Raw genomic sequence first — 26,125 nt, 5'->3', positions numbered from 1 at the left:
GCTTGGCACAAAGGCACACACCAATGTTCAGCTGTCGTGCTATCGGTACACTGAAACTTAAACTTCTTTTTCTGAGACGGCGTCGCCATTTGACAAAACTCATACGAACGAGACGGATAGCGGAGCGGAAGTGAACAAGCTGGCAGAGATTTTACCGGACGTAGGTTAGCGCCACTGTGTGCATAGGTCATTACACATAGCATGTCTGTACTGTCTGTATATTTGAATGTTTGTCAATAAAAAAAAATTGCACGTAGCATAAAACATTTACGCCGTGAGTAATACGCATGACTCAGTCAGCACCCAAACTGTCTTCTATCAGGAGGCAGGAACTCAAAAGTAGGAACTATGGACTGCTTTTACGTTTCACCTCGAACACTATTTCAAGTCGTACCCACCCTGATCTTCTCGTTGGCGTTGTCCTGTCTCGCTGTGGGTACTGTTCCAACTGTGTCTTTTTGACCAAAAAAATATTTAAAAGACGTGTACAACATATTAGCAACCATCTCGCGTTGTTTCTGTGGTGATGGGAAGGGTTGCTATCTTGTTTCTTTTGTTGAGACGGTTGTCTGTCAATTTTGTCCGACTCAGCTAACCCTAGTTATCGGCATGACTAATTCCTCCTAGTACAACTGTCAACGGTTTGTACAGAGAAGCTAAACGTATTACCTTACTACACTAAATAAAAAGGCTTGTCATGTATTATCGTTTGTTGTCAGTGCTAAAAATGCTTTGGTGGTTAGATTTAATGTTGCCATCGGTTCAAACAAGAGGCAGGTTAATTACTTAGTGAAAGCTGTGCTGATGTTAAATCCAACTGCTAAGTTAGCTTGCTCGATGATAGCCAATCTTGTGGGCTTGTTCCGATTTGCAGGCCAAGTAACAGTACCTTAGAAGAGACAGTTACATTCGTAATGCCCAAAAAGAAAACTGGTGCCCGGAAAAAAGCCGAGAGTCGTAAAGAACGAGAGAAACAGAGTCGAGCCAACCGGGACAATGTTGATGTCGCCAAACATCCCTGCAATTCTGCAATGGTGGGTTTAAAAAAAAGCAATATGGAACTCCAGTTATAGTATATAGTATAGTATTGTTGGAATCGAATATAATTTTAAGTTCTTTTGCCATATGACAACTAGACATCAAGACCCACAAAATATTAGCAATTGATAACATGTATAACATGTTCCTATATGATACTATCCATGCTCTGTGTTAATCGTTCTGATTATTGTGCTATCTATTGATTTGCAGGAGTGTGACAAATGTCAGAGGTAAGTAAAATAGTCTTCTCAGCATTTTTTCCAAATACATGTTGATGGATATTGAGTAATGAGTTGACTGATTCGTCTAATTACCCCCCCCCCTCATCCAATTTCACCACTTTGTAGAAGGCAGAAGAACAGAGCTTTCTGCTACTTCTGTGCTTCAGTGCAGAAGCTGCCCATGTGTGCCCAGTGTGGTAAGTTATAAGTGACTGGAATGCTTGTCATGGAATGTAGACATACTTTTCTCAAGCATTTTATGCCATTTCTTATAGTTGCACATCAAGCACTTCTCTACATTCAAATTTCATTATGTTTACTTGGAGTTAAGCGTTGGCTTATGTTGAGCGCAAACATTTTGATTTAACGTTTTTGTGTGATTTCTTGTGGTTCTGTTGAAAGGCAAAACCAAATGCATGAAGTCATCAGACTGTGTCGTGAAGCACCCTGGGTTCCACAGCACTGGAATGGGCATGGTGGTAAGACATTCACATGTTTGGGCTGATACAGTTGTATTATAAAGATGAGTCGTGTGTATTCAACACAGTTATCAGGTTATAGATATTTACTTACTTCGGGTCAATAAACTCATTACACCTGTGATGAGGAATGGATTCTGAATGAGCAGGAGGAGGTGCTGCCTTAGGCTGAAGCTGTTAAACTTTTTACTGAAGTTTCCAAGCTTGTCCATAAAGTCAACATGAGGAGGACCCTCTCTCTCACACTGCATCTGCACTTTTGGGAAGTGTTCACAGTCTCCTTGGAGATCTTCCTTGAACACTTCCCGTTTCCTCTGGAAGGAGTGGACAGCTGTTATCAGATCACAAACTTAATTGTTCTTGCCATGCAGCTTTACATTGAGTTCATTAAGATGTGATGTGATGTCTACCAAAAAAAAAGCAAAAACATCCATTTTGCATTCATCTTGCAAAAAAAGGGAAAATTGTGTTGCCTTCTGACTCTGGAGCTCCCCTAAGGAAGCTGCTATCTCTTTTTGGATAGGCCAAAAGCGCTCAAACACCATGCCTTTTCTGAGCCATCATACATTGTTGTGCAGTAGTAGATTATTTGCATTTGCATCCACTTCTTTCAGGAACTCGCTCAGCAGGCAGTGCTGATGAGATGAGGATGCTCTGAGGAAGTTAATGAGTTTAATCATTGTGTTCATTACTTCAGCGTACTCGTCTGATAGAATGGCACACAGAATAGTCTGATGGATGATACAGAAAGATACAAGATACAATAATAAACTTTATTTATAAAGCACCTATAAAAACAGTTTACAAAGTGCTTGACAGACACAGCAAAAGCAGAATCCCCAGAAAGAAACATAACAGACAGCAAAATAGTAAGGCCAAACAAAAGCAAGACAGAATTAAGGTAAAATCAAGATAAAGTTAAAACAAGAAGACAAAAGATGTAAAAAACACAGTAGAGAGAAAAAAGAAGGGTGTTGAAAGATAAAGATGATAAAAGAGATAAAAAGGCAGTCAAAAAACAAATATTTAAAAAATATAAATAAATACAATTAAAAGAATAAAAGCAATAAAAAGACAACATCACATAAAAGCAAGTATATAGAAATAGGTTATAAGAAGTGATTTAAAAGAAGTCATTGATTCGGCAGGTCTTATCTCTTCAGGCAGGCCACTCTAAAGCCCAGGGGCCCTGACAGCAAAAGCACGGTCACCTTTATACTTAAGTCTCAACTTTGGAACAGTCAGAAGGGCCCTACCTGAAAATCTAATGGTGTGAACTGGCTCATATGGGGTCAGCATTTCTAATATGTTGCTTGGGGCCAGGCCCAGACCTGCTTTAAGTGATCAGTAAAATCAGTTCTAAAATGAACAGGGAGCCAAAGGAGGGAGGCCAGGATTGGGGTGATTTCATGTGATGTCATGTGTTAAAACCAGTAAGAAGCCGAGCTGCTGCATTCTGAACTAGTTGGAGGTGAGAGAGTGACTTTTGGTTTATGCCAGAAAGGAGGGAGTTACAGTATTCAAGTCTAGAGAAAATTAGAGCATGAATGGCTTTTTTTTCCAGGTGAGTCTGAGAGCATCGGCTTAATTCTGGAAATGGTTCTTGTTTGAAAGAAGCAGGACTGGACAATTTTTTAAATTGTGGTTCAAAGCTTAAATCTGAGTCATATATTACCCCCAAATTTCTTGCAACGGACTTTACATCAGCAGACAAGGGACCAAGGCCACTCTCAATGAGACTGCTGGGGTTTGGGGGACTGAACAATATGATTTCTGATTGAGTCATTGAATTGAAGATAATTTTTAATAATAATGATTACTAGAATAATAAATAAATGATAATTTACAAGATCAGGGTTGTCCTATTTCATCCGTGCCACCACTCCTCTCTTCCTACCATGGTGGGGGCTCCATCTGTGGTGACTTGAGACTACCTGTTTCAGATCTACCCGCTCTTTCTCAGCATCTCCTTCATGGCCTCGTATGTGTGTGTCTCAAGTGGAGTTATACCTAACAGGTCCTCACAGAGCTCTTTCTTCTCTGTGGAAATATCTGACTTAGACCAAAAGCTGGGCATAATCAGTTACATTTGTGGATTCATTAATAGCTAAAGATAGAGTACATACAGCACTCTGTATAGCTGCATCAAGCAGTACCAGCACATCCTCTGTTAATACTTCAGCCTTTTTTTTTTGTTGCTGTCAAAGCTGACATGGGGATTTGCTTGATCTTTTCACCCAACTCATCTTTTTATTTACTGTCAAGTAGTCACAGCAATAGCATTCATGCACTCCCTTACCACTGCCCCATCAGTAAGTGGCTTTTTGCGTTGGCCAAAATTCCATGCGGCTTCCGGGGAACAGTCATTTGCACATTGCTGGGCTGTAAATGAATGGGAAAGGATTCGGGCAGACCGGTCATATTGGGCTCTAGTGCCACTGTTTTGCGTGCCCTCACCTCTGACTTCTGCGTGTATGTTTGTTCCAAAAACTTGTTTAGTTTCGTAGTGGCGCTTCACATTGCCACTATTTACTATTGCCCCGTGTTCCGAGCATATTAGACAGAGAGGTTTGAAACTCGTTGCGGGTAGAATGGAGACATAATGCTCTGTCCATTCGTCTTTGAATTCTCGATTTTCTGCATCCACTTTTTTTTACTTTGCAGCAAGCCGTCCTCTTATCCCTCTCGCACAGTCTAGCTTTAGTGTGTGTGTCACTCTGTCTCGCTGTCTCCCTCTCTCCCCTCCCATGCTCTGTAAACAACCGCTTTGATTGGCTGAGTTCAACCGAGTCATTACCGTAAGAGCTGAAATAGCTGTGCCCAGTGTTTACAGCCACGCCCATGGAAATAAACCCACTCCTTCCTTCCACATTATTATTAATTCTCATTCATTTATCAGAAATGGGTCAGGTCTGCATAGGACCATCGCTGGGTCTGGATCCGGCCCGCAGTCCACCAGGTAGTGATACATCTATTTTGGGAATGGTGCAAATATGAGAAATTAGTTTCACCTGGAGTTGGAAAACAAATGGCCTGTTGCTTTCACAGCCAACCAAAAAAAAAAATGCAGTAAATCTCAAACCTTACATCTATACATCTAAATGTGCATAGTGAATTGCAAAGACCATTACAAATTTTAGTGATGAAGATTTTCACTGGTCTGACATTGAAAACCAAGGCTTTTGCTATGTGGTGCACACCTGCTGTGTTAAGAGCATATCAGTTGGGACATAAAGAATTTGAAGTAGCTTTCAGAAACAGTAGCTTGGTAGATGACATAAGTGGTAGATTTATGTTTAAGAATACCTGTGTTGACAGCCAAAGAACACCGAAACAATTACATGCTATCCTCTGATATCCGTTTCTGTTTGTGGTTGTGTGGAATGATAGAATGGATTCCCTTTTTAATCACACTCAACACTCAGTAGTTTGTTCACCCTGAAATCACTGCCATGACCTCCCAGACATCTTGACAGATATATGGCCCTGTGGGACACAGTCATAGCTTGCACTGAACTCTGACCAGGGCCAAAGTCATATCAATACAAAACCCTTGGGTGACCCTACCTAAGGAACACTTAAGTTGAGAGCAGCTGAGAAAGATCAGGTCCTTCACCTCCTCTGAATAACCTCATGCAACAGGTGCAATGCAATATTAGGACGCCATGCTCATAAATCCTTTATGTGGCGGGTCTTCTGTAAGAGCTGCACAGCCACAACGTTCTATATGACAATGGCAAAGGCAGATCAATCAGTTCAGCTGAGACCAGTGTCAATAAAATCTATATTTACGGACCTAGGAAGAATGTGCACAACTTTGACTTTCAATCTAATTGACCAAGTTCACATTGGTACAGACTACAAGCAGTAAGTGGCCACAACTTTTTTGTCAAAAGATGTAGTAATTATGTTTTATGGGAAAGGCAGTGTTGTAGTTCACTATGTATGGGCTCAGCACGTACTACAAACAGAAGACCAATAACAGTTAAGATTATCAATGCGTGGCAGGCAAGAAAAAATGTAAGGTACCAGGCATTATGTCAAAGCATTGTCTCCCAAAATACCTAGATTCCCTTCAGTGAACAGAGTATTCCAGTTGGTAAGATTTCCATCGTAGGCATTGGCTACTTCAGACAGTCCTTGTGACTGCTCCTTCCCCTGTGTTGATGTGCTATTTCCGTATTTCAGCCAAAGTGCCAAAACAAGACTGTTTGCCTGTCAAATTAATTCCAGTATTGGTAATACTATTAGACTACTACATAAGACAACCTATATTCACACACACACACACACACACACATATATATATATATATATATATATATAATAACTTTGTTAAAAGAAGCACTCAGCGGTATGGAAAGTGCTCAGCAAATGAGCAAAAGAATCCAGTGAGTCAAGTAATTTCTTTATGAGACAGTACAAGCCATTGCTTATGGCATGAAACAGGAGTCAAGTAAATTCTTTATGAAACAGGCTTGTACTGTCTCATAAAGAATTAGAATTTACTTGACTCACTGGATTATATATCTATATATATACACTACCGTTCAAAAGTTTGGGATCACCCAAACAATTTTGTGTTTTCCATGAAAAGTCACACTTATTCACCACCATATGTTGTGAAATGAATAGAAAATAGAGTCAAGACATTGACAAGGTTAGAAATAATGATTTGTATTTGAAATAAGATTTTTTTTACATCAAACTTTGCTTTCATCAAAGAATCCTCCATTTGCAGCAATTACAGCATTGCAGACCTTTGGCATTCTAGCTGTTAATTTGTTGAGGTAATCTGGAGAAATTGCACCCCACGCTTCCAGAAGCAGCTCCCACAAGTTGGATTGGTTGGATGGGCACTTCTTGCGTACCATACGGTCAAGCTGCTCCCACAACAGCTCAATGGGGTTCAGATCTGGTGACTGCGCTGGCCACTCCATTACCGATAGAATACCAGCTGCCTGCTTCTGCTCTAAATAGTTCTTGCACAATTTGGAGGTGTGTTTAGGGTCATTGTCCTGTTGTAGGATGAAATTGGCTCCAATCAAGCGCTGTCCACTGGGTATGGCATGGCGTTGCAAAATGGAGTGATAGCCTTCCTTATTCAGAATCCCTTTTACCCTGTACAAATCTCCCACCTTACCAGCACCAAAGCAACCCCAGACCATCACATTACCTCCACCATGCTTAACAGATGGCGTCAGGCATTCTTCCAGCATCTTTTCATTTGTTCTGCGTCTCACAAACGTTCTTCTTTGTGATCCAAACACCTCAAACTTGGATTCATCCGTCCACAACACTTTTTTCCAGTCTTCCTCTGTCCAATGTCTGTGTTCTTTTGCCCATCTTAATCTTTTTCTTTTATTGGTCAGTCTCAGATATGGCTTTTTCTTTGCCACTCTGCCCTGAAGCCCAGAATCCCGCAGCCGCCTCTTCACTGTAGATGTTGACACTGGTGTTTTGCGGGTACTATTTAATGAAGATGCCAGTTGGGGACCTGTGAGGCGTCTGTTTCTCAAACTAGAGACTCTAATGTACTTATCTTCTTGCTCAGTTGTGCAACGCGGCCTCCCACTTCTTTTTCTACTCTGGTTAGAGCCTGTTTGTGCTGTCCTCTGAAGGGAGTAGTACACACCGGTGTAGGAAATCTTCAATTTCTTAGCAATTTCTCGCATGGAATAGCCTTCATTTCTAAGAACAAGAATAGACTGTCGAGTTTCAGATGAAAGTTCTCTTTTTCTGGCCATTTTGAGCGTTTAATTGACCCCACAAATGTGATGCTCCAGAAACTCAATCTGCTCAAAGGAAGGTCAGTTTTGTAGCTTCTGTAACGAGCTAAACTGTTTTCAGATGTGTGAACATGATTGCACAAGGGTTTTCTAATCATCAATTGGCCTTCTGAGCCAATGAGCAAACACATTGTACCATTAGAACACTGGAGTGATAGTTGCTTGAAATGGGCCTCTATACACCTTTGTAGATATTGCACCAAAAACCAGACATTTGCAGCTAGAATAGTCATTTACCATATTAGCAATGTATAGAGTGTATTTCTTTAAAGTTAAGACTAGTTTAAAGTTATCTTCATTGAAAAGTACAGTGCTTTTCCTTCAAAAATATGGACATTTCAATGTGATCCCAAACTTTTGAACGGTAGTGTATATATATATATATATATAGATGTAGGTACATCTATCTTATGGTACATGCAGCTAGAAAAGCGCAATATAAAATGCAGCTTGATTGATTGATTGATTGATTGATTGATTGATTGATTGATTGATTGATCTATGCTACATCTATCTTAATATTCCACTCCTCATTTGCTGAGCACTTTTATCAACAACACCATTGATGGTTTCCAGAAAAAAAAACGCTATATATATATACTCTGAAGATGCTTGATGTGATTAAGTAGACCTCTATATGTTAGTTGTGATGTTCTTGATGTTTAAAAGGTGAATGGTGAAATGTTTTTTTGTATCTTTATCGCAATGCAAATTTATTTGTGGATGCTAAACCTAAATGTCACATATTGGTTGTGTAAATGAGATACAACTACGTCAAAGATATATCCAAAATACACATTTTATATTCTAAGGACAAATATGTCTGGGTGTGTTGTCCATGTCGTCATACTGAGCTGATGAAGAGTGGGTTAAATTAAGTAGAAAGATCGCCGTTCAGTGGGGCTATGACATTTTTTGACATTTTGACTATATTCTTTAAAGCGTTGACTTTTTCTCAACATATTTATCAGATCATGCATTTTTTATTCATTTATTTCTTTAATCAGTAAAACTCCTTACGTTATTGTATGTAGGCGTTAAGGGCTCTGTATTACACAGAAGATGTACTTGTATTAAATCAACATATAAGTTGTTGGAAAAAAGACAAAACTGGTACTGATGCCTTGTTTCTTTTTTAATTCCGTTCTCTATCACAAGGGGGCAGTGTGTGACTTCTGTGAAGCATGGGTGTGCCATGGCAGGAAATGCTTGAGCACCCATGCGTGCATGTGTCCACTGACTGATGCAGACTGCATTGAATGTGAACGCTCTGTCTGGGACCATGGTAAGACCCGCCGTTAGGTGAAATTTCTCCCATTAACAGCTGTTGTATCTGATATGAACCTACTGATTCCTTCTTTGCCTCCTAAAAAGGGGGGCGAATATTTCGCTGTTCCTTCTGTCAGAACTTCTTGTGTGAGGATGATCAGTTTGAACACCAAGCGAGCTGCCAGGTGCTTGAAGCAGAAACATTCAAATGTGAGTCAGCTAGCCTGCTTGTTGAATCTTGCTAATTGTTATTCTAGTATTTTGTGGCTTCGTAGATTTTTTTTCCTGAAGTGCAGTAAAGATGTTTATATTTACAAAGTACAATATTTTGCACTTTCACATGTTTCAGGTGTGTCCTGCAACAGACTGGGGCAACACTCCTGCCTGCGTTGCAAGGTAAGGAGAATTAGATGGCTTTGTTCCCAAAAAACAAAAGCAAAACCTCAGACCTGAGCCTGCTAATTAACCTTTGGGATTTTATGCAATTCTGCATTCTTAAATTAATGACTCATGAATGACTGTATTTCTGTAGTGCCTTTGTAGTTCTAGGACACAGAATGCTTTACACTGTAATGACTCACCATAAATGTGACACATCGTGTTATAAGCGGCTCCAGTGGGAGTTGAATCTCTAACCTTGACAGTACTGGTGCCATGCTCAAGGCATATGCTGCCATAACACCATTCTTAATACAAGCACCTACAATATGTATGAAAAACATGGTTGTAGTGCTTAGCTGCATTGAGGTGGCAAATGTATTGCCTGTCACGGTGGGGGCAGGAGTTGAGGACCTAAATGCAGACATGGTAACAGTTGAAACAAAAGGTTTACCAGTAGGAAACATGAGGGTATCACGACGAGAACATGGTAGAGATATGGTAACGTTGTGATGACACGGCACAGATGTGGAACGCTCTGACAAACCAATAAACTAAACAGCCAAACTGAAATACAGAGACACTGAATTTAATAATCAACAGCTTTGGGATAAGGTGAGAGGTGAAAATTGGACAGGACTCAGGATTGGGATGGTGTTGTCAGAGCAGGACAAGACATGGGACATGGAAACCGGGGCTAGAGTGGCCGGAACCTGGAGCGGCCATGACAGTGCCAGGGGAAAAAAGGGAATAGGTGAATTTGAATACCAGGACCACTTCAGTTGTATGCTTTCTGGAACAAAGACATCAGGAAATTTCCCCTGCTGACCCTATTAAAAATCACAAATGGAAAAAAAACCCTCGCATATTTTGATCGATTGCTGACATTTTGAGGTGTCTTTATGTTGTCCGGATCCAAATCTGGTGGTTGAGAGAGCTTGGCTCACCTGTTGGTGCACAATCAGGACATTGATTATTTATGTGGTCTAAGGGGAAGACATTAGATTACTACGGTGGAGCTGATTGTAGAATTCACCTGTCTTAGCGGTGCAAGTTGCCAGTCTCGGACACAAACTGCCACTTTACACTCAGCTGAGCTTACTTGGGAGCCATTAAGAGGGAGAAGTATAGGGTGCCCCCGTAACTGAATGGGTACAGCATATACCAGATGGTTGCAACCGTCACCGATTCGAATCCAGCTGGTGACCTCTGCTGCATGTCATACCCTTCTCTCTCCCCCCATTTCCTGTCTGTCTTCACTATTGCTGCCTAATAAGAAGTAAAGAGAAGTAAGCTGAAGTCAGCAGAAACAGCGAGGTGTCAGAATGCTGCAATGGGTTGTTCTTTTGGTTGTGTCAGTTACGTTTGTTGATGTTGGCACAGTTTCTAACAGGTCCCCCGGTTTACCAATGTTGTGTTTGTTAGGCTGCCTGAAAGGACCAAAATCCATAGGCAAAGTCAAATTCATTGAACCCCCTGGCAATGCATTTTCAATCTGGAGAGGGCTTTTATCTGAAATCTGTGCAATAACCCATTTGTTAAACATCTTTCCTAGACTTGTTATTGTGATGACCATGCCAGAAGTAAGGTATTCAAACATGAGAAAGGCAAACCACCACCATGTCCTAAGTGTGGTCATGAAACCCAGGAAACCAAAGACCTCAGCATGTCAAGTAAGTTCCCCATAAGTCGGCTCGAATAACTAGTTTTGCCTATTCAAGATAAGCAACCAAAAGGAGCAAAATGTAACAACTTAAACCAGTAGTTCTTGGTTTAGTTCTGCATGGGCATCCAAATTTTTAACCTTTCAAATAAAATTTGACCAAATACTTGGACAACACCTGCCTAGAATACTCTCGAGCTATTATTGAGAGATTAACCAAGAATAATATAAAAGACAAAGTTAATGAATAGTATTAAAAGCTCAGTTGGGAAAAAAAACTCCAACTTATTTAGAATGTCAGCGCACTTAGTCAGAATGTAGTTTATTTCTACTGATTACTTTTATTCCTGCAACCCTGAATTGGATAAAGCAAGTGTAAATGAGACCTTTTTAAATTCTTCTTATTTTTCTTATTTTTTTAACATGAAGGGAAATATGACTAACTTAAAACTCAAGCTAAAATGTATCACTGATTTTTGAGTAAGGTCTTTTGTCTGTGTACTGACCTGTAAGATTTTTAGTTCTTGGCATCAGCCTTCCCTGCAGAATTGCAACATAAATCAACCAAGTTGCACACTGACTTAAATATAAAAAGAAGGGAAAACATGAACATCGTCCTGTGGGCCCAGGGACCACAGCCCTGACCGCAGCTGCACTCGAAGAGGTGACACCAAGGGTGGTCTGACAGGACGCGGAAGCAGGGATGGCTAAGCTAACTGCTAGCCCATGCAGATCGGCAGTTCCGATGACACCAAAGGCGGTCTGGTGGCGGCCTCGCCTAGCCTTTGACTGTGTTTTAGTGTCATCGTGTGGAGTGCGGGGAGGTGTGTCGAAGGTATCTGGCTGGGAGAGCTGGCACTGAATCGACTGGGGGACCCTGGTCTGCTGCGTCCTGTATGCCCAAGGACCACGGCCCTGCCCAGTGCGGAGCCAAAAGCAGAAACACCGAGTGCGGTCTGACAGGACGCAGAAGTGGGGCAGACTAAACTAACTGCTAGCCCATGCAGGCCGGCAGTTCCAACAGTCATCCTTTCTGGCATTCGTTCTCTAGACCAGCGTTTCCCAACCCCAGTCCTCGAGGAACCCCTATCCTGCAGATTTTCATCGTAACCTTGCATAGGCAGCCCTGCTTGTACTTACTCAACCAATCATCTCACAGCACTTAATTATGCAAGGTGTGCAACATCTGACATAATTCATTGCTGATTGGTTGAATAACTACCAACAGGTACCTATTCAGGGTTGCAAAAAAAAGAATCTGCAGGATAGGGGTTCCTTGAGGACTGGGTTGGGAAACACTGCTCTAGAAAGTGGAATCTTTGGATTGTGTTCCACTGAGTGGACTGTATTTTTAACTGTGGGTTATTGTTTTCTTTTATTATTTTTTTTGTGCGTTGTTCTCTCTGTTTTTGTATGTTTTTGGTGGTGTTGTTTTGGGAAATTTTGGATGTGTGGTTTTGTCTCTTTTGTCGCAATGCTGCGGGCTTGGGAAACAGAATTTTGTTTCTTGTGTGTATACAAGTACATGAAAGAAATGACAAATTGTTCCTGATTGTTCCTGAACATGAGAAAAACCAACTGAAATGAACTCTTGTGCAAGGCACGGCATTAAGGCCTGAAGGAGTGGCAAAAAATGCAAGTCTAATGCTATAGATGGCAATATAAAATAATTCTAATATTTTGTACACCAAATAACTGCTAACAAACAAGATGACTAAAAATCTTGCGGCAAAGGGTACTAGTAACTGTGACAACCATGTTGAACTAGAACCCGAAATCTTTTTTTTTCTGATAAACTTTTTTATATATCCAAGATAAATAATGATTTACTAATCTCAGAGCATATATAGTTTCCCATTAGCTGACTATGACAAAACTTTAATAGCATGCAGTGTATGCAAAATAAAAAGGTTGGCTTGCTGTAGCAGTATCAAATGATTGCACAACTAATGCAAGTTCACCTGTGTGTTTGTTTTCTGCAGCTCGCACCGTGAAATTTGGCCGACAAAGTGGCACTGATGAGGAAAGTTACGGCTATGGAGCGTCGGGGTACGACTCGTACTGGAAAAATGCAGCATCTGAATGCAGAGAGGAAGGGGAAGACTATGGTGTTGATGACTATGAAGATGATGAGGATGAGGAGGATGATGACGAGGATGATGATGATGAAGAGGGGGAGGAAGAAGAGGACGAAGGAGAGACAGCTGCTGATTCCCTGGCTGGTCTTAAAATGGATGAGACCCGAGCTTGAGGTTTTAAGAGAGAGTAACTCTCTCGCATCTCTTTGCCCAGAAAGGAAGAATACATCATTACGCAAAAGACTGTAAATGTTCTCATTTACTTGTACTTAAGGTCAGGTCAGGAATTGATTTAAATAATTGATTTTAATAATTAAAGAAATTTATTTTCAATGAACCTGTTATGAATTTTGCCATCTTGTGTAATGATGCAACTTAAAACATGGGACAAATCTGTAACAATTAAATCATGGTTCCCCCATCATATGATCATTATTATTCTATTGAGGAATTAAAAGCCTTGATTTTAATTCCCACATACTTCATACTCATTTGACTTTTTATAGGTACAGCCGATTGAGGTTTAAATGCAACGAAAACGCGCACAGTGCTTTGATATCTAAAGATGCTGTACAACTTGATAATTATGTTCTTATTTTTCCACACAAATTCCTGTTGAGAATTTGCATAGATATTTGGCCAAGTGAGTTTGCACAAAGAATTTCACATAGTTGGGTGTCAAACACGAGACGGCATAGGACATGATGTAAACACAATACGGTATGATCACAGAAAGTTGAATCAGATTCTTCAGCTTTTTTGTGATTTTCTCACCTGGATTACTTGAGCATGCACAAGACGGTGTGGCGCATGATGTGAAATATCCAATTTGATTAGAAAAAGGGGGAAAAAAAGATTTACACGGCATCACAAAAGCTCACGAATAATATCCAAACTGTGGGCCCCTGCAATATTCATGCATGGGGGGGGATTCTTTCTTTTTTATTCTTAGTTTATTTGAATAGGGACAGTGCATATTAATTAACATTGGTATCGCAGATACACATGTAAACATGCTGGATAGTAGCAATTTACATCCGTTGTCCCTAGGCAGGTCAAAGCAAAAAAAAACAACAAAAAAAACAAGCGACAACACAATACAATAGCACTAAAACACAACAATGCATACACTACAACATTATACACCCCACAAAACCTTACACCACAGTACAATACAACATAATACTATACAATACAACACAACACAACATAATACAATACAACACAACATAATACAATACAACACAACATAATACAATACAACGCAACATAATACAATACAATACAACATAATACAATACAACACAACATTATACAATACAACATAATACAATACAATACAACATAATGCAATGAAACACACAACACACAAGTGACTGATATAATCAGCTGGACTGAAAGAAATCGCACTATGACCAGAAGTTCAACACAAATATTAAATCTGAGTGTATAGGTGGACGTCAATGCTCGGATCGATTTCTGTCTCACTGTCCCGGAACCGTTTCCTCACAACTGACACTCGACGAAATGGCTTGGAAGCAAGGTTGCAATTTGGAGACGGGCCAAGAAATCTACTGTAGCTTCAGCGTTAGTTACAATGACGAATATTAAGGGGGAGTAGGCCTAAGTCCGTAAATGTGTTCAGGGCGTTAAGAAACGTTCACTGTAAGAGCAATGTGTGGATCCGCACCCGCGTTCCCAAACCTTCGGCTCGGACACTGACAGGGCACGAAGACGCCACGGGTGCAATGCGAGGATGTGATATAGGCGCCTGGCCTCGCTGGCTGCAGACAGACTCTCTGTCCAGCACAGAGCGGCGAGCGGTGAGTTGCTTTTTCTTTATTTCTTAAAAAACTTTTTAAATTATCCAATCGCACTGCCTATACGCGCTCCATTAGCACTTAGTTGAGATGTTCAGAACTTCAAGTCGCTGTTTATTGTACTTATTGATTTGCCCCAGCAAAATAGAAACGTGTAAGAATGGCGGTAGACGCGCGTAGACTGGGCGGATGCTGGCTCTTAAATTCCGGTCATCGAGGTGCGAAGTACAGCTGGGCTTGTGTACTCTGCCACCCTCACCTGCTGCTCCGTGTCGACTACAGTCCCCGACACACAGGTGCAGCACTTCGCATATGAGAAAACGTGGTCGTTTTCGGCTACCGAGTTCGGGCTGCTGTGGGGCCCGCTCTGAATTGCATATATTTAAAAAAGCAGTCACTTTCTTTCGCGTCCACGGCATACTTTCACTTTCACTTGCCGCCCGCTCCAGTACAGCGGGGACGAGGCAGTGGGTGCTGACCCCCCCCCTGCGTGACGTAAAAGCTGCGTCGTAAACAAGACGACAACGCGCAGAACGTGTGGCAAAACATGGCAAAGAAACAACGCGCGTACCTATGAGAGTCACGGGTGAAAGCGTATGAAACGTAAAACTAAACGGAGAGGGATTCCGGCAGTGGCGAGGCCACGGGGAGGGGGGGCACTTTTGCCAAAAGATTGTCCTCGAGATTCCTTCAAACCCGAAGAGAAAACGCCCGGGTATAGGTTGAGTAGGGTAAGAAATTTTTCGGAGAAATGCTGGAAGAAGATTACGTAAGTGAATTACGTGATGGCCATTTATAGTGAAAGTGCTCCTTTTATTCAAGGTCATTGCAATTGTGATGTGATGTGGTGTAATTTGGTGAGGTCATACATCAGTATTGGGTTGCTTTCATCACACACACATTGGAAGCAATGGAAGGTATTCAAATTTTAATCCACAAAATGAGGTGAATTAATTAACATAATCTACTACTACTACTTTCGGCTGCCCCCGTTAGGGGTCGCCACAGCGGATCATCCGTTTCCATTTCTTCCTGTCTTCTGCGTCTTCCTCTGTCACACCAGCCACATGCATGCCCTCCCTCACCACATCCATAAACCTCCTCTTTGGCCTTCCTCTTCTCCTCTTCCCTGGCAGCTCCATATTCAGCATCCTTCTCCCAATATACTCAGCATCTCTCCTCCACACATGTCCAAGCCATCTCAATCTTGCCTCTCTTGCTTTGTCTCCAAACTGTCCAACCTGAGCGGTCCCTCTAATATAATCGTTCCTAATCCTGTCCTTCTTCGTTACTCACAGTGAAAATCTTAACATCTTCAACTCTGCCACCTCCAGCTCTGCCTCCTGTCTTTTTGTCAGTGCCACTGTCTCCAAACCATATAACATAGCTGGTCTCACAACCATCTTGTAAACCTTACCTTTAACTCTTGCTGGTACCCTTCTGTCGCAAATCACTCCTGACACACTTCTCCACCCACTCCAACCTGCCTGCACTCTCTTCTTCACCTCTCTACTGCACTCGCTGTTACTTTGGACAGTTTTGACCCCAAGTATTTAAACTCAAATGCCTTTGTCACTTCCACTCCTTGCATCCTGACCATTCCACTGTCCTCCCTCTCATTCACACATAGGTATTACATCTTGCTCCTACTGACTTTCATTCCTCTTCTCTCCAGTGCATACCTCCACCTCTCCAGGCTCTCCTCAACCTGCACCCTACTCTCGCTACAGATCACAATGTCATCCGCGAACATCATCGTCCATGGAGACTCCTGCCTGATCTTGTCCGTCAACCTGTCCATCACCATTGCAAACAAGAAAGGGCTCAGAGCCGATCCTTGATGTAATCCCACCTCCACCTTGAACCCATCTGTCATTCCAACCGCACACCTCACCATTGTCACACTTCCCTCATACGTATCCTGCACCACTCCCACATACTTCTCTGCAACTCCTGACTTCCTCGTACAATACCACACCTCCTCTCTCGGCACCCTGTCGTATGCTTTCTCTAAATCTACAAAGACACAATGCAACTCTTTCTGGCCTTCTCTATACTTCTCAATCAACATTCTCAAAGCAAACATTGCATCTGTGGTGCTCTTTCGTGGCATGAAACCATACTGATGCTCGCTCATCATCACCTCTCCTCTTAACCTAGCTTCTATTACTCTTTCCCAAATCTTCATGCTGTGGCTGATCAACTTTATACCTCTGTAGTTGTTACAGTTCTGCACATTGCCCTTGTTCTTGAAAATCGGTACCAGTATGCTTCTTCTCCACTCCTCAGGCATCCTCTCACTTTCCAGGATTGTGTTAAACAATCTAGTTAAAAACTCCACTGCCATCTCTCCTAAACATCTCCATGCCTCCACATGTATGTCATCAGGACCAAGTGCCTTTCCACTCTTTATCCTCTTCATAGCAGCCCTCACTTCCTCCTTGTTAATCCACTGAACTTCCTGATTCACTATCCCTACATCATCCAACCTTCTCTCTCTCTCATTTTCTTCATTCATCAGCCCCTCAAAGTATTCCTTCCACCTTCTTAGCACACTCTCCTCGCTTGTCAGCACATTTCCATCTCTGTCCAGCCAATCGGTACAAGTCCTTTTCTCCTTCCTTAGTGTCTAACCTGTCATACAACTCACCATACGCCTTTTCCTTTGCCTTTGCCACCTCTCTCTTTGCTTTACACTGCATCTCCTTGTACTCCTGTCTTCTTTCATCATCTCTCTTACTATCCCACTTCTTCTTTGCCAACCTTTTCCTCTGTATACTTTGCTGTACTTCCTCATTCCACCACCAAGTCTCCTTGTCTTCCTTCCTCTGTCCTGATGACACACCAAGTACCTTCATAGCTGTCTGTCTCCCTCACTGTTTCTTCAGTGGTTGCCCAGCCATCTGGCAACTCTTCACTACCACCCAGTGCCTGTTTTAACTCCTGCCTGAGCTCCACACAACAGTCTTCCTTCTTCAACTTCCACCATTTGATCTTCGGCTGTGTCTTCACTCTCTTCTGCTTCTTGGTCTCCAAAGTCATCCTACAGACCACCATCCGATGCTGCCTAGCTACGTTCTCCCCTGTCACCACCTTGCAGTCTCCAATCCCTTTTAGATCGTGCCTTCTACATAAGATATAGTCCACCTGTGTGCACTTTCCTCCACTCTTGTACATCACCCTGTGTTCCTCCCTCTTCTTGAAATATGTATTCACCACAGCCATTTCCATCCTTTTCGCAAAATCGACCACCATCTGTCCTTCCACATTTCTCTTCTTGACTCCATACCTTCCCATCACCTCCTCATCACCTCTGTTCCCTTCACCAACATGTCCATTGAAGTCCGCTCCAATCACCACTCTCTCCTCCTTGGGTACCCTCTCCACCATGTCGTCCAACTCACTCCAGAATTCTTCTTTTTCATCCATCTCACACCCAACTTGCGGGGCATATGCGCTGATAACATTCAGCAATAAACCTTCAATTTCCAGCTTCATACTCATCACTCTGTCTGACACTCTCTTCACCTCCAGCACGCTCTTGACATACTCTTCCTTCAGAATCACCCCTACCCCATTACTCCTCCCATTCACACCATGGTAGAAGAGTTTGAACCCACCTCCGATACTCCTGGCCTTACTCCCCTTCCACCTGGTCTCTTGCACACACAGTATATCTACCTTTCTTCTTTCCATCATGTCAGCCAGCTCTCTCCCTTTACCAGTCATAGTGCCAACATTCAAAGTTCCAACTCTCACCTCCACATGCCTACCCTTCCTCCTCTCTAGCTGCCTCTGGACATGCTTTCCCCTTCTCCTTCTCCTTCGCCCAACAGTAGCATAGTTTCCACCGACACCCTGCTGGTTAACAGTACCGGTGGCGGTCGTTGGTAACCCGGGCATCGACCAATCCGGTATGTAAATCTTATTTATGATCTGCATATTTGATTTGGCAAAGATTTTATGCCGGATGCCCTTCCTGACGCAACCCTCCCCATTTGTCCGGGCTTGGGACCAGCACTAAGGATGCACTGGCTTGTGCATCCTCAGTGGCTTGGTTGAATTAATTAACATAATGAGGTACTTTATTTGTAATGTATTGGACTTATGTTAATGCGCATGCTCTCTGGTTAGTCTTTGATGGAGGGGCTCTCGCGAGGCGAGACTAGGAAGCAATGTTAAGTATGAGCCGAACTGGAGGGAACGCAGATGTAGCTTGATGGCTGAGTATCCTAACTTTGCTAAGTTCTAAGTAAAGAGTCCGTTACAACCAATGTCTCTCTCGTCTCTAAGTCGAATCCTACACTGTCGATGAAGCGGATCCAAACTCCAACAGTTCTGAACAGTTTATTGATGGAAATCAGCAACCTCCGATATTCTACTACAGCTTTGAGGAATCTGTGAGTAGCCTAACGACATCACCATGACTACGCTGGGTCACATAGAAGAGTTTGATGAAAGCTCCGGCAATGCCATTGAGGAGTATATTGAAAGACTGTATTGCTTTTTCCTGGCAAATGGAGTAGATGGGGAGGAGAAGAAACGCGCTATTTTGCTTAGCGTCTGTGGTGCGGCAACGTATTCTACACTACGTTTGGTGGTCACTCCCGTCCTTCCTACGGCCGTCACCTATGAAAACTTAGTATTGGCCTTGAAGCGCCACTCCAGTCCTAAAATGGGACAAAAGGGACTGCTGGGGGGGGGGAAAGAGGGAAAAAGAAGGAAAAAACATACAATATATCCATTTCTTCTCTACTCGTTTATCCTTTTAACATTGTTTTCACACACTTCCGCACTTATTGCAAGGGATATCATCACTTTTATTTTCACATCTCTTGCGGGATTCGAACGTGTTTTGTGGCGAGAGCAGCCGACACGAGTTTGAAGGAAGCTGGTGTTACGACTATCTCCTTCCTGTGGAAACGTGAGCCAGGGGAGTTATTCGACAAGAGTTCCGGCCATATGCCATTGGGTTAATCGGGTGGGATAAGGGGAAAAACTAGAAATAAATAAAAAAATAATATATATATATTTAAATAACAGTAGAACTGATGAGGATTATGTCCACAAAAGCAATTTAGTGGTCTTTGAAAACAGCAAATATAGCCAGAGGTGGGAGATATGCGTGTGTCCAACTCACGCTCTTGTCTGAGGTGAAATGACGTCTCGTGACAAGCAAAAAACCTCACGTTAATGCACGAGCGCTCACCGGCCACCTTTCATAGCAACCGCCCTAGCAACGCTGCCACTGAAAATTTTAACCCATACCTATTGTATTTAGAAATCACGTCAGGACACAGCGCTGTCGCTCGACACAACCTCTCCGTTGCATTCTTTATTTAGACTGACACAGCATCATAGGCAGACCCGAACAAACAACCCAGAGCCCGCAGGCATCACCAATCGATCCCAGCACAATAGAACAGCACCAAATCAAATGCAGCACTGTCGATGTGTGCAGACATAACACCCCCCCCCCCCCCCGGCAGGATTTCAAACATGAAAGGTTGACACAAAGTCCTCTAGGTGGCCAGGGCGTAAACGTGTGCGAACAGGTCGCGGGGCGGCCTGAGGCTGGGCAGGCCGAGGTGGGGAGGGAGAAGGCAGGGGAAGCTGAGGCCCAGGAATGTCTGGGGCCCGTGTAGGAGTTGCATGAAGCTCCGGGGCGTCTCGCCATGCTGAGGGAATGGCTAAGGTTGTGTCACCAGCTGTGTGTGGCGGAGCTGACACCTTCCGTAGATGACTGGAGTGCCACCGAGTGCCATCGCTGAGGAGGTAAGTGGCTGGGCCCAGCTGACGGGTGACTTGGAGAGGAGAGGACCAGTATGAAGCCATTTTATTGTCCCTGTGGGGCCTGCGGACCCTGACCCAGTCTGACACATTGATGTTTGGCACCCTGGTTCGTTTTGACTGGTCAAACCGTTGCTTCATCCGCGTCTGCTGACGAGTGACTGAGGCTCTGACCCCAGAGGGAGGTGCCCTGGGTGTGGAGGGGCGGAGCCTGTCAAGGGGCATGCACAGTTCCCGGCCTAGCATGAGAGAGGCTGGGGAGACGCCTGTGGTCGAGTGCTGTGTGGCCCGATAGTGCAGCAGAGTGCGACGGATGGCCTGCGTTAAAGAGCACCCTTGGGCCATGTGTGCTCTGAGGCCGTTCTTCAGTGACTGGTGAAAACGTTCAACGCCGCCATTGGCCTGGGGGTGGTAGTACACAGTGCGTATATGACGGATGCCCTTGCTTTCGAGATAAGCAGTGAACTCAGCAGAGACCAGCTGAGGGCCGTTGTCAGTGGTGATGGTCTTTGGGAGGCCCCAGCGAGAGAAAAGAGAGTCCAGGAAGTCGATGATGATCTGTGAGGTCACAGTGCCGGAAGTGGTGAGTTCAGGCCATTTTGAGTGTAGATCGTAGGCGACCACCATGAAGCGTTGGTGGTGGGGAACTCCATGGATCTCACCACAAATGTCCAACTGCAGGTGTTCCCAGGGCTGAGAGGGCCAGGCGAGAGGTTGCAGGGGTGGGGGAGCCTGGTGGCCAGTCTTGCCACTCACAAGGCAGGCAGAACAGTCCTTCACCAGAGCCTCAATATCTCTGTCTATCCCCGGCCACCACACCAGGTCTCGGCAGCGCTGTTTCAGTTTCACAATGCCCAGGTGGCCTTCATGTGCCGTATTCAAAACACGTGCACGAAGAGCAGCTGGGACCACTGTGCAAAACCCACGTGCCACGCAGGTGTCGTTCCAGCAGGAGAGCTCCTGTCTGACTCGGGCGAACGCAGCCAGCTCCTCTGGGACCTTGTGAGGCCAGCCGTTCTGGATGTAGGTGCGGAGCTGGGAGAGGACAAGGTCTTGTTCGGAGGCTGCCCTCAGCTCCTGCAGAGAGACAGTGGCCTGAAGGGGTGTGTGTAGCATTTGGACAATGTCCTTTTCCACACAGTCAGTGTCCGTCTGTGGAGCTGGGGTGGAGACAGAGCGAGAGAGCAGGTCGGCGACAACATTGTCTCTGCCTGGGGTGAACTGCAGGCTGAAGTTGTAATGAATGAAAGGTCACGTGTTTAACTTGACCTACTCACGGGTGTACGTGCAGTGCGTGTGACGTATACAGGAAGTTAGAAGCGCATGATGAAGGTTGTATGTCGGATGAACGCTAGTAAAAGCTACACAGTTAAGAACCTACGAAGTCGGCTCGTTCTTGAATTATTCTTATGTCAGTAAGACAAGGCGTCTACGGACATTACATGGTGTCAGAATAGTCTGTGTATCTGAACACGAGCGGTCATGCCGAAGTTTAATCCGCCGAGTGAATTCAAGTTTGACTGCCCCGTTGAATGGCCGGAGTGGAAACAACGGTTTTCGCGCTTCAGGCTCGCGTCAAAGCTGGATAAAGACGACGGGGAGATTCAAGTGAGTTCGCTGATTTATGCAATGGGCAGCGAGGCTGAAAAGATATTCAGCTCGTTTGACTTCGCGGCGGAGGGTGATAAAGTGGACTATGATATCGTACTGAAAAAGTTCGACGGCTACTTTATTCCCCGCCGTAACATCATACATGAGAGGGCGTGCTTCTATCAACGTAGCCAGCAGCCAGGAGAGACAGCGGAGATGTACATCCGGACATTGTATGAGTTGTCTGAACACTGCGAGTTTGGGGACAAGAGGGATGAACATATCAGAGATCGTCTGGTAGTGGGCATAAAAGACAAGGTGCTCTCCCGTCAGTTCCAGCTCACAGCGGACCTTACTCTGGTGAAAGTCATTGAACAAGTGCGCCAGGCGGAGGCAATAACAAAGCAGCTCAGCCTCCAAGCTAACCAACCAGAGGCCCAGCTGGCTAACGTCAATGTTGTCCGACGGCGGGACGGACGCCAAAACAAAAAGGGCGGACAGCGTCATGGTGGCAGCAGACCTGCAACCAACAAAGTAGATGAATGCGGGAGGTGCGGCAAGACGCAGCACACCGATGAGCGGAAGTGTCCTGCAACGAACAGTAAGTGCAACAAGTGTCATAAAAAGGGACATTGGGAGCGTGTATGTCACTCTAAAGCGGTGAGAGAAGTCACTGAAGAGGTTAAACAGCTGTACTTTCTGGGAGAAGTTGGCAAAGAGAGCAGTCAGGAAGATTGGACTGTTAGTTTAACAATAAGTGATGTACCAATAACCTTCAAAATTGACACGGGGGCTGACGCTACTGTTATCAACCAAGGGACATTTAAAAAGCTGAAGCCAAACATAAAACTGGGACCTCCTGACACATGCTTCATAAGCCCAGGTGGAAACATCAGCTGCATAGGACAGTTTCAAGCCACAACCAACTACAAGGAGAAACAATACTCCTTTCCAGTGTATGTGATCAAGGGGAGAGGCAGCTGTCTGCTGAGTCGTCCAGAGGCAGTGGAGATGGGTCTAGTGAAGCGGATGAATGAGGTCAGTGGAGTTTTCGGTTCAAGTGGACTGCTGAAAACAGACCCAGTGAAAATAGCTCTGGTGGAGGGTGCCCAGCCATACGCGGTGCATACAGCCAGACGGATACCGCTGCCACTTGTACCACTGGTTAAGAAAGAACTGCAGCGCATGGAAAATGAGGGCATTATTGAAAAAGTGACTCAGCCCACAGAATGGTGCGCCGCTATGGTGCCGGTGCTGAAACCGAACAAGAAAGAGGTTCGCTGCTGCGCTGACCTCAGGAGGCTGAATCGAGCGGTGAAACGTGAGAAATACGTGCTGCCCACTATGGAGGAAATAATGCCAAGGCTCGCAGGGTCAAAGTTCTTCACAACGTTGGATGCAGCAAGTGGGTTTTACCAGATCCCCTTGCATGAAGACAGCAGGGGGCTCACCACTTTCATCACCCCATTTGGGAGGTATGCTTTCTGCCGCCTTCCATTTGGTATAACGAGTGCTCCAGAGATTTTCCAGAGAAAGATGGCGGAAACTCTGACCGGGCTAGAGGGCACAGAGGTGTACATGGACGACATCCTTATACATGGAGAGACTGAGGAAATCCATGACCGGCGCCTAGCAGAGGCGCTGGGGGTCATTGAAACAGCAGGTCTCAAACTGAACCAAGCGAAATGCAAGTTCAAACAGAAACAAGTCCGCTTCCTTGGTCATATCATCAACGAGGCAGGCATCAGACCTGACCCGGACAAAGTGGCCGGAATAGAGAACTTTCCTCAGCCCCAGAACGTGACGGAACTCAAGAGGTTCCTCGGGATGGTGAACTATTTGGCAAAATACGTCCCAGAGCTGTCCACTGTAGGTCAGCCGCTTTATGGACTGCTTAAAGCAACGACAGAGTGGCTGTGGGGACCTGCACAGAACACAGCATTCCAAGACCTTAAAGCAGCACTCGCCACCGCCCCGGTACTCACCTTTTATGACGTCACTAAGGCTACGGTGGTGTCAGCAGATGCCAGCAGCTACGGGCTGGGAGGCGTTCTGCTCCAGCAGCACGGGGAACACTGGAAGCCCGTGGCCTACTGCTCCCGACGGCTGAGTGACGCAGAGACAAGGTACGCACAGATCGAGAAAGAGTGCTTAGCCAGCGTCTGGGCATGTGAAAGGTTCGAGAAGTACTTGTTTGGGCTTGACAATTTCAGACTTGTCACCGATCATAAACCACTAGTGCCTCTCATGAACAGCAAGGACTTGGATAATGTACCCATTAGGTGCCAGAGACTGTTAATGAGGCTGATGCGTTTCAATGCAGTGGCTGAATACGCACCAGGCAAAACTTTAGCTGTGGCTGATGCACTCTCCAGAGGCCCAGAGCAGTGCTACGGAGATGGTGCTTCTCATGATGATGTTGCAGCGCACATTGATGCCATCGTGTGCCAGGTGCCTGCCACACCTCAAAGGATGCAGGAGATAAAACAGAGCACGGATGGGGATCTGCAGCTCCAGACAGTGTTGGGCTTCATCAGACACGGCTGGCCTGAGTATGTCGATAAAGTGCCGGAGACAGTCAGAGACTTTTATCAGGTGAGAGGGGAGTTATCTGCGGTAGATGGTTTAGTCATCAGAGGCAGTCGTATTGTCATTCCCACAGAGATGAGGGAGGTGATCTTAGACAGAATACACGACGGGCACCAGAGGATAGTTAAGTGCAGAGAGAGAGCTAGCCAGTCAGTGTGGTGGCCCAAAATGACAGAGCACATTACAACAAAGATACAGCAATGTCAATTCTGCAGAGAACACAAGAACACACAGAGAAAAGAGCCTTTAATGTCAAGTGAGCTCCCATCCAGACCATGGCAGAAAGTTGGCATAGACCTGTGTGAGTACAAAAAGCAAAACTACTTGATAGTGTCTGACTATTATTCCAGGTTTTTGGAGATCCTAAATCTACCAACAACTACTAGCAGTCAGGTTGTAGCTAGGCTGAAGGCTACATTTGCACGTTTTGGTATCCCTGAAATTGTAGTTAGCGATAATGGGCCACAGCTAGTTTCAGAAGAGATGAGGAGGTTCAGTGAGGATTATGATTTCATCCAGGTGACTTCAAGCCCACACTACCCCCAGAGTAATGGACAGGCAGAGAGGGCTGTTCAGATAGCCAAAAGCATATTAAGGCAGGAAGACCCTCTCCTCGCCCTGTTGACATACAGAGCTACACCCTCTTCTTCCACTGGAGCCAGTCCAGCGGAATTGCTCATGGGTAGGAGACTCAGAACCACCTTACCCACATTGCAGCATAACCTGAAACCGGCCTGGCCTAAAGAGGAACTGATCAAAACCGCTGACGCCGCAGCCAAATCGAGGCAGGCTTTCTACTACAACCGCAGGAACGGCGTGCGGACACTGCGCCCACTGAACTCGGGTGACGCAGTACTCACCAAACCTGATGGACAGAAAACATGGACAATGCCAGCAGTTGTTCACAGTCAGAGCTCCACTCCCAGATCCTACATAGTGGAGACAGCTCAAGGTGAACATTACAGAAGGAACAGGCGCCACCTGTTGGCCACACCTAAAACACTCACCTTTGTCAGCAGGGATCCTGACCATGTCACTCCAGGGGAGAGTGGAAACACGGATGAGTCCCGAGCAGCAGAAATGCCAACTTCCACACCATATGTTACTCGCTCTGGCAGGGTGAGCAAGACTGCAATCCGGCTGGATTTGTGAGGCGTATGGACTTGTGTATTGTGGGGGATTTTTTATTTTTTGTGTGAAAAGGGGGGTGATATACAGGTTAGAAAATCATCTTAGAGGGGGAGATGTAATGAATGAAAGGTCACGTGTTTAACTTGACCTACTCACGGGTGTACGTGGAGTGCGTGTGACGTATACAGGAAGTTAGAAGCGCATGATGAAGGTTGTATGTCGGATGAACGCTAGTAAAAGCTACACAGTTAAGAACCTACGAAGTCGGCTTGTTCTTGAATTATTCT

General features: G+C 44.6%; 2 protein-coding genes across 8 annotated transcripts in view; both read left to right on the top strand.

Moving 5' to 3' along the window:
• Nucleotides 1-403: 403 nt before the first annotated feature.
• Nucleotides 404-13,383, top strand: znf330 (zinc finger protein 330). 2 transcript variants are annotated; one of them, XM_056280517.1, is made up of 10 exons: nucleotides 404-432; nucleotides 875-1,034; nucleotides 1,252-1,271; nucleotides 1,389-1,459; nucleotides 1,665-1,741; nucleotides 8,689-8,815; nucleotides 8,905-9,009; nucleotides 9,149-9,195; nucleotides 10,733-10,850; nucleotides 12,823-13,383. In XM_056280517.1, the coding sequence occupies exons 2-10, from the start codon at nucleotides 915-917 to the stop codon at nucleotides 13,089-13,091; spliced, it is 954 nt and encodes a 317-aa protein (XP_056136492.1). In that variant the 5' UTR covers nucleotides 404-432; nucleotides 875-914; the 3' UTR covers nucleotides 13,092-13,383. The 2 variants fall into 2 exon arrangements, with proteins under 2 accessions (XP_056136492.1, XP_056136491.1); XM_056280516.1 differs by lacking the exon at nucleotides 404-432 and adding an exon at nucleotides 439-641.
• Nucleotides 13,384-14,445: 1,062 nt separating this feature from the next.
• The window catches only part of il15 (interleukin 15), a 52,321-nt gene continuing 40,641 nt past the window's right edge, over nucleotides 14,446-26,125 (top strand). The window contains exon 1 of one of the 6 annotated variants that reach the window (XM_056280708.1): nucleotides 14,446-14,741. In XM_056280708.1, the coding sequence (XP_056136683.1) occupies nucleotides 14,667-14,741 (75 nt within the window). In that variant the 5' untranslated portion in view covers nucleotides 14,446-14,666. Of the gene's footprint in view, nucleotides 14,742-15,306; nucleotides 15,508-26,125 lie in introns of those variants that run through there. The other 5 variants (XM_056280709.1, XM_056280714.1, XM_056280707.1 and 2 more) reach the window with 5 other exon arrangements.

Source organism: Lampris incognitus, chromosome 5 (assembly GCF_029633865.1).
Source record: "Lampris incognitus isolate fLamInc1 chromosome 5, fLamInc1.hap2, whole genome shotgun sequence".
Lineage (NCBI taxonomy): Eukaryota > Metazoa > Chordata > Actinopteri > Lampriformes > Lampridae > Lampris > Lampris incognitus.
Note: the sequence above shows the minus strand (reverse complement) of the source record. Positions and strands in the feature narration are given on the sequence as shown.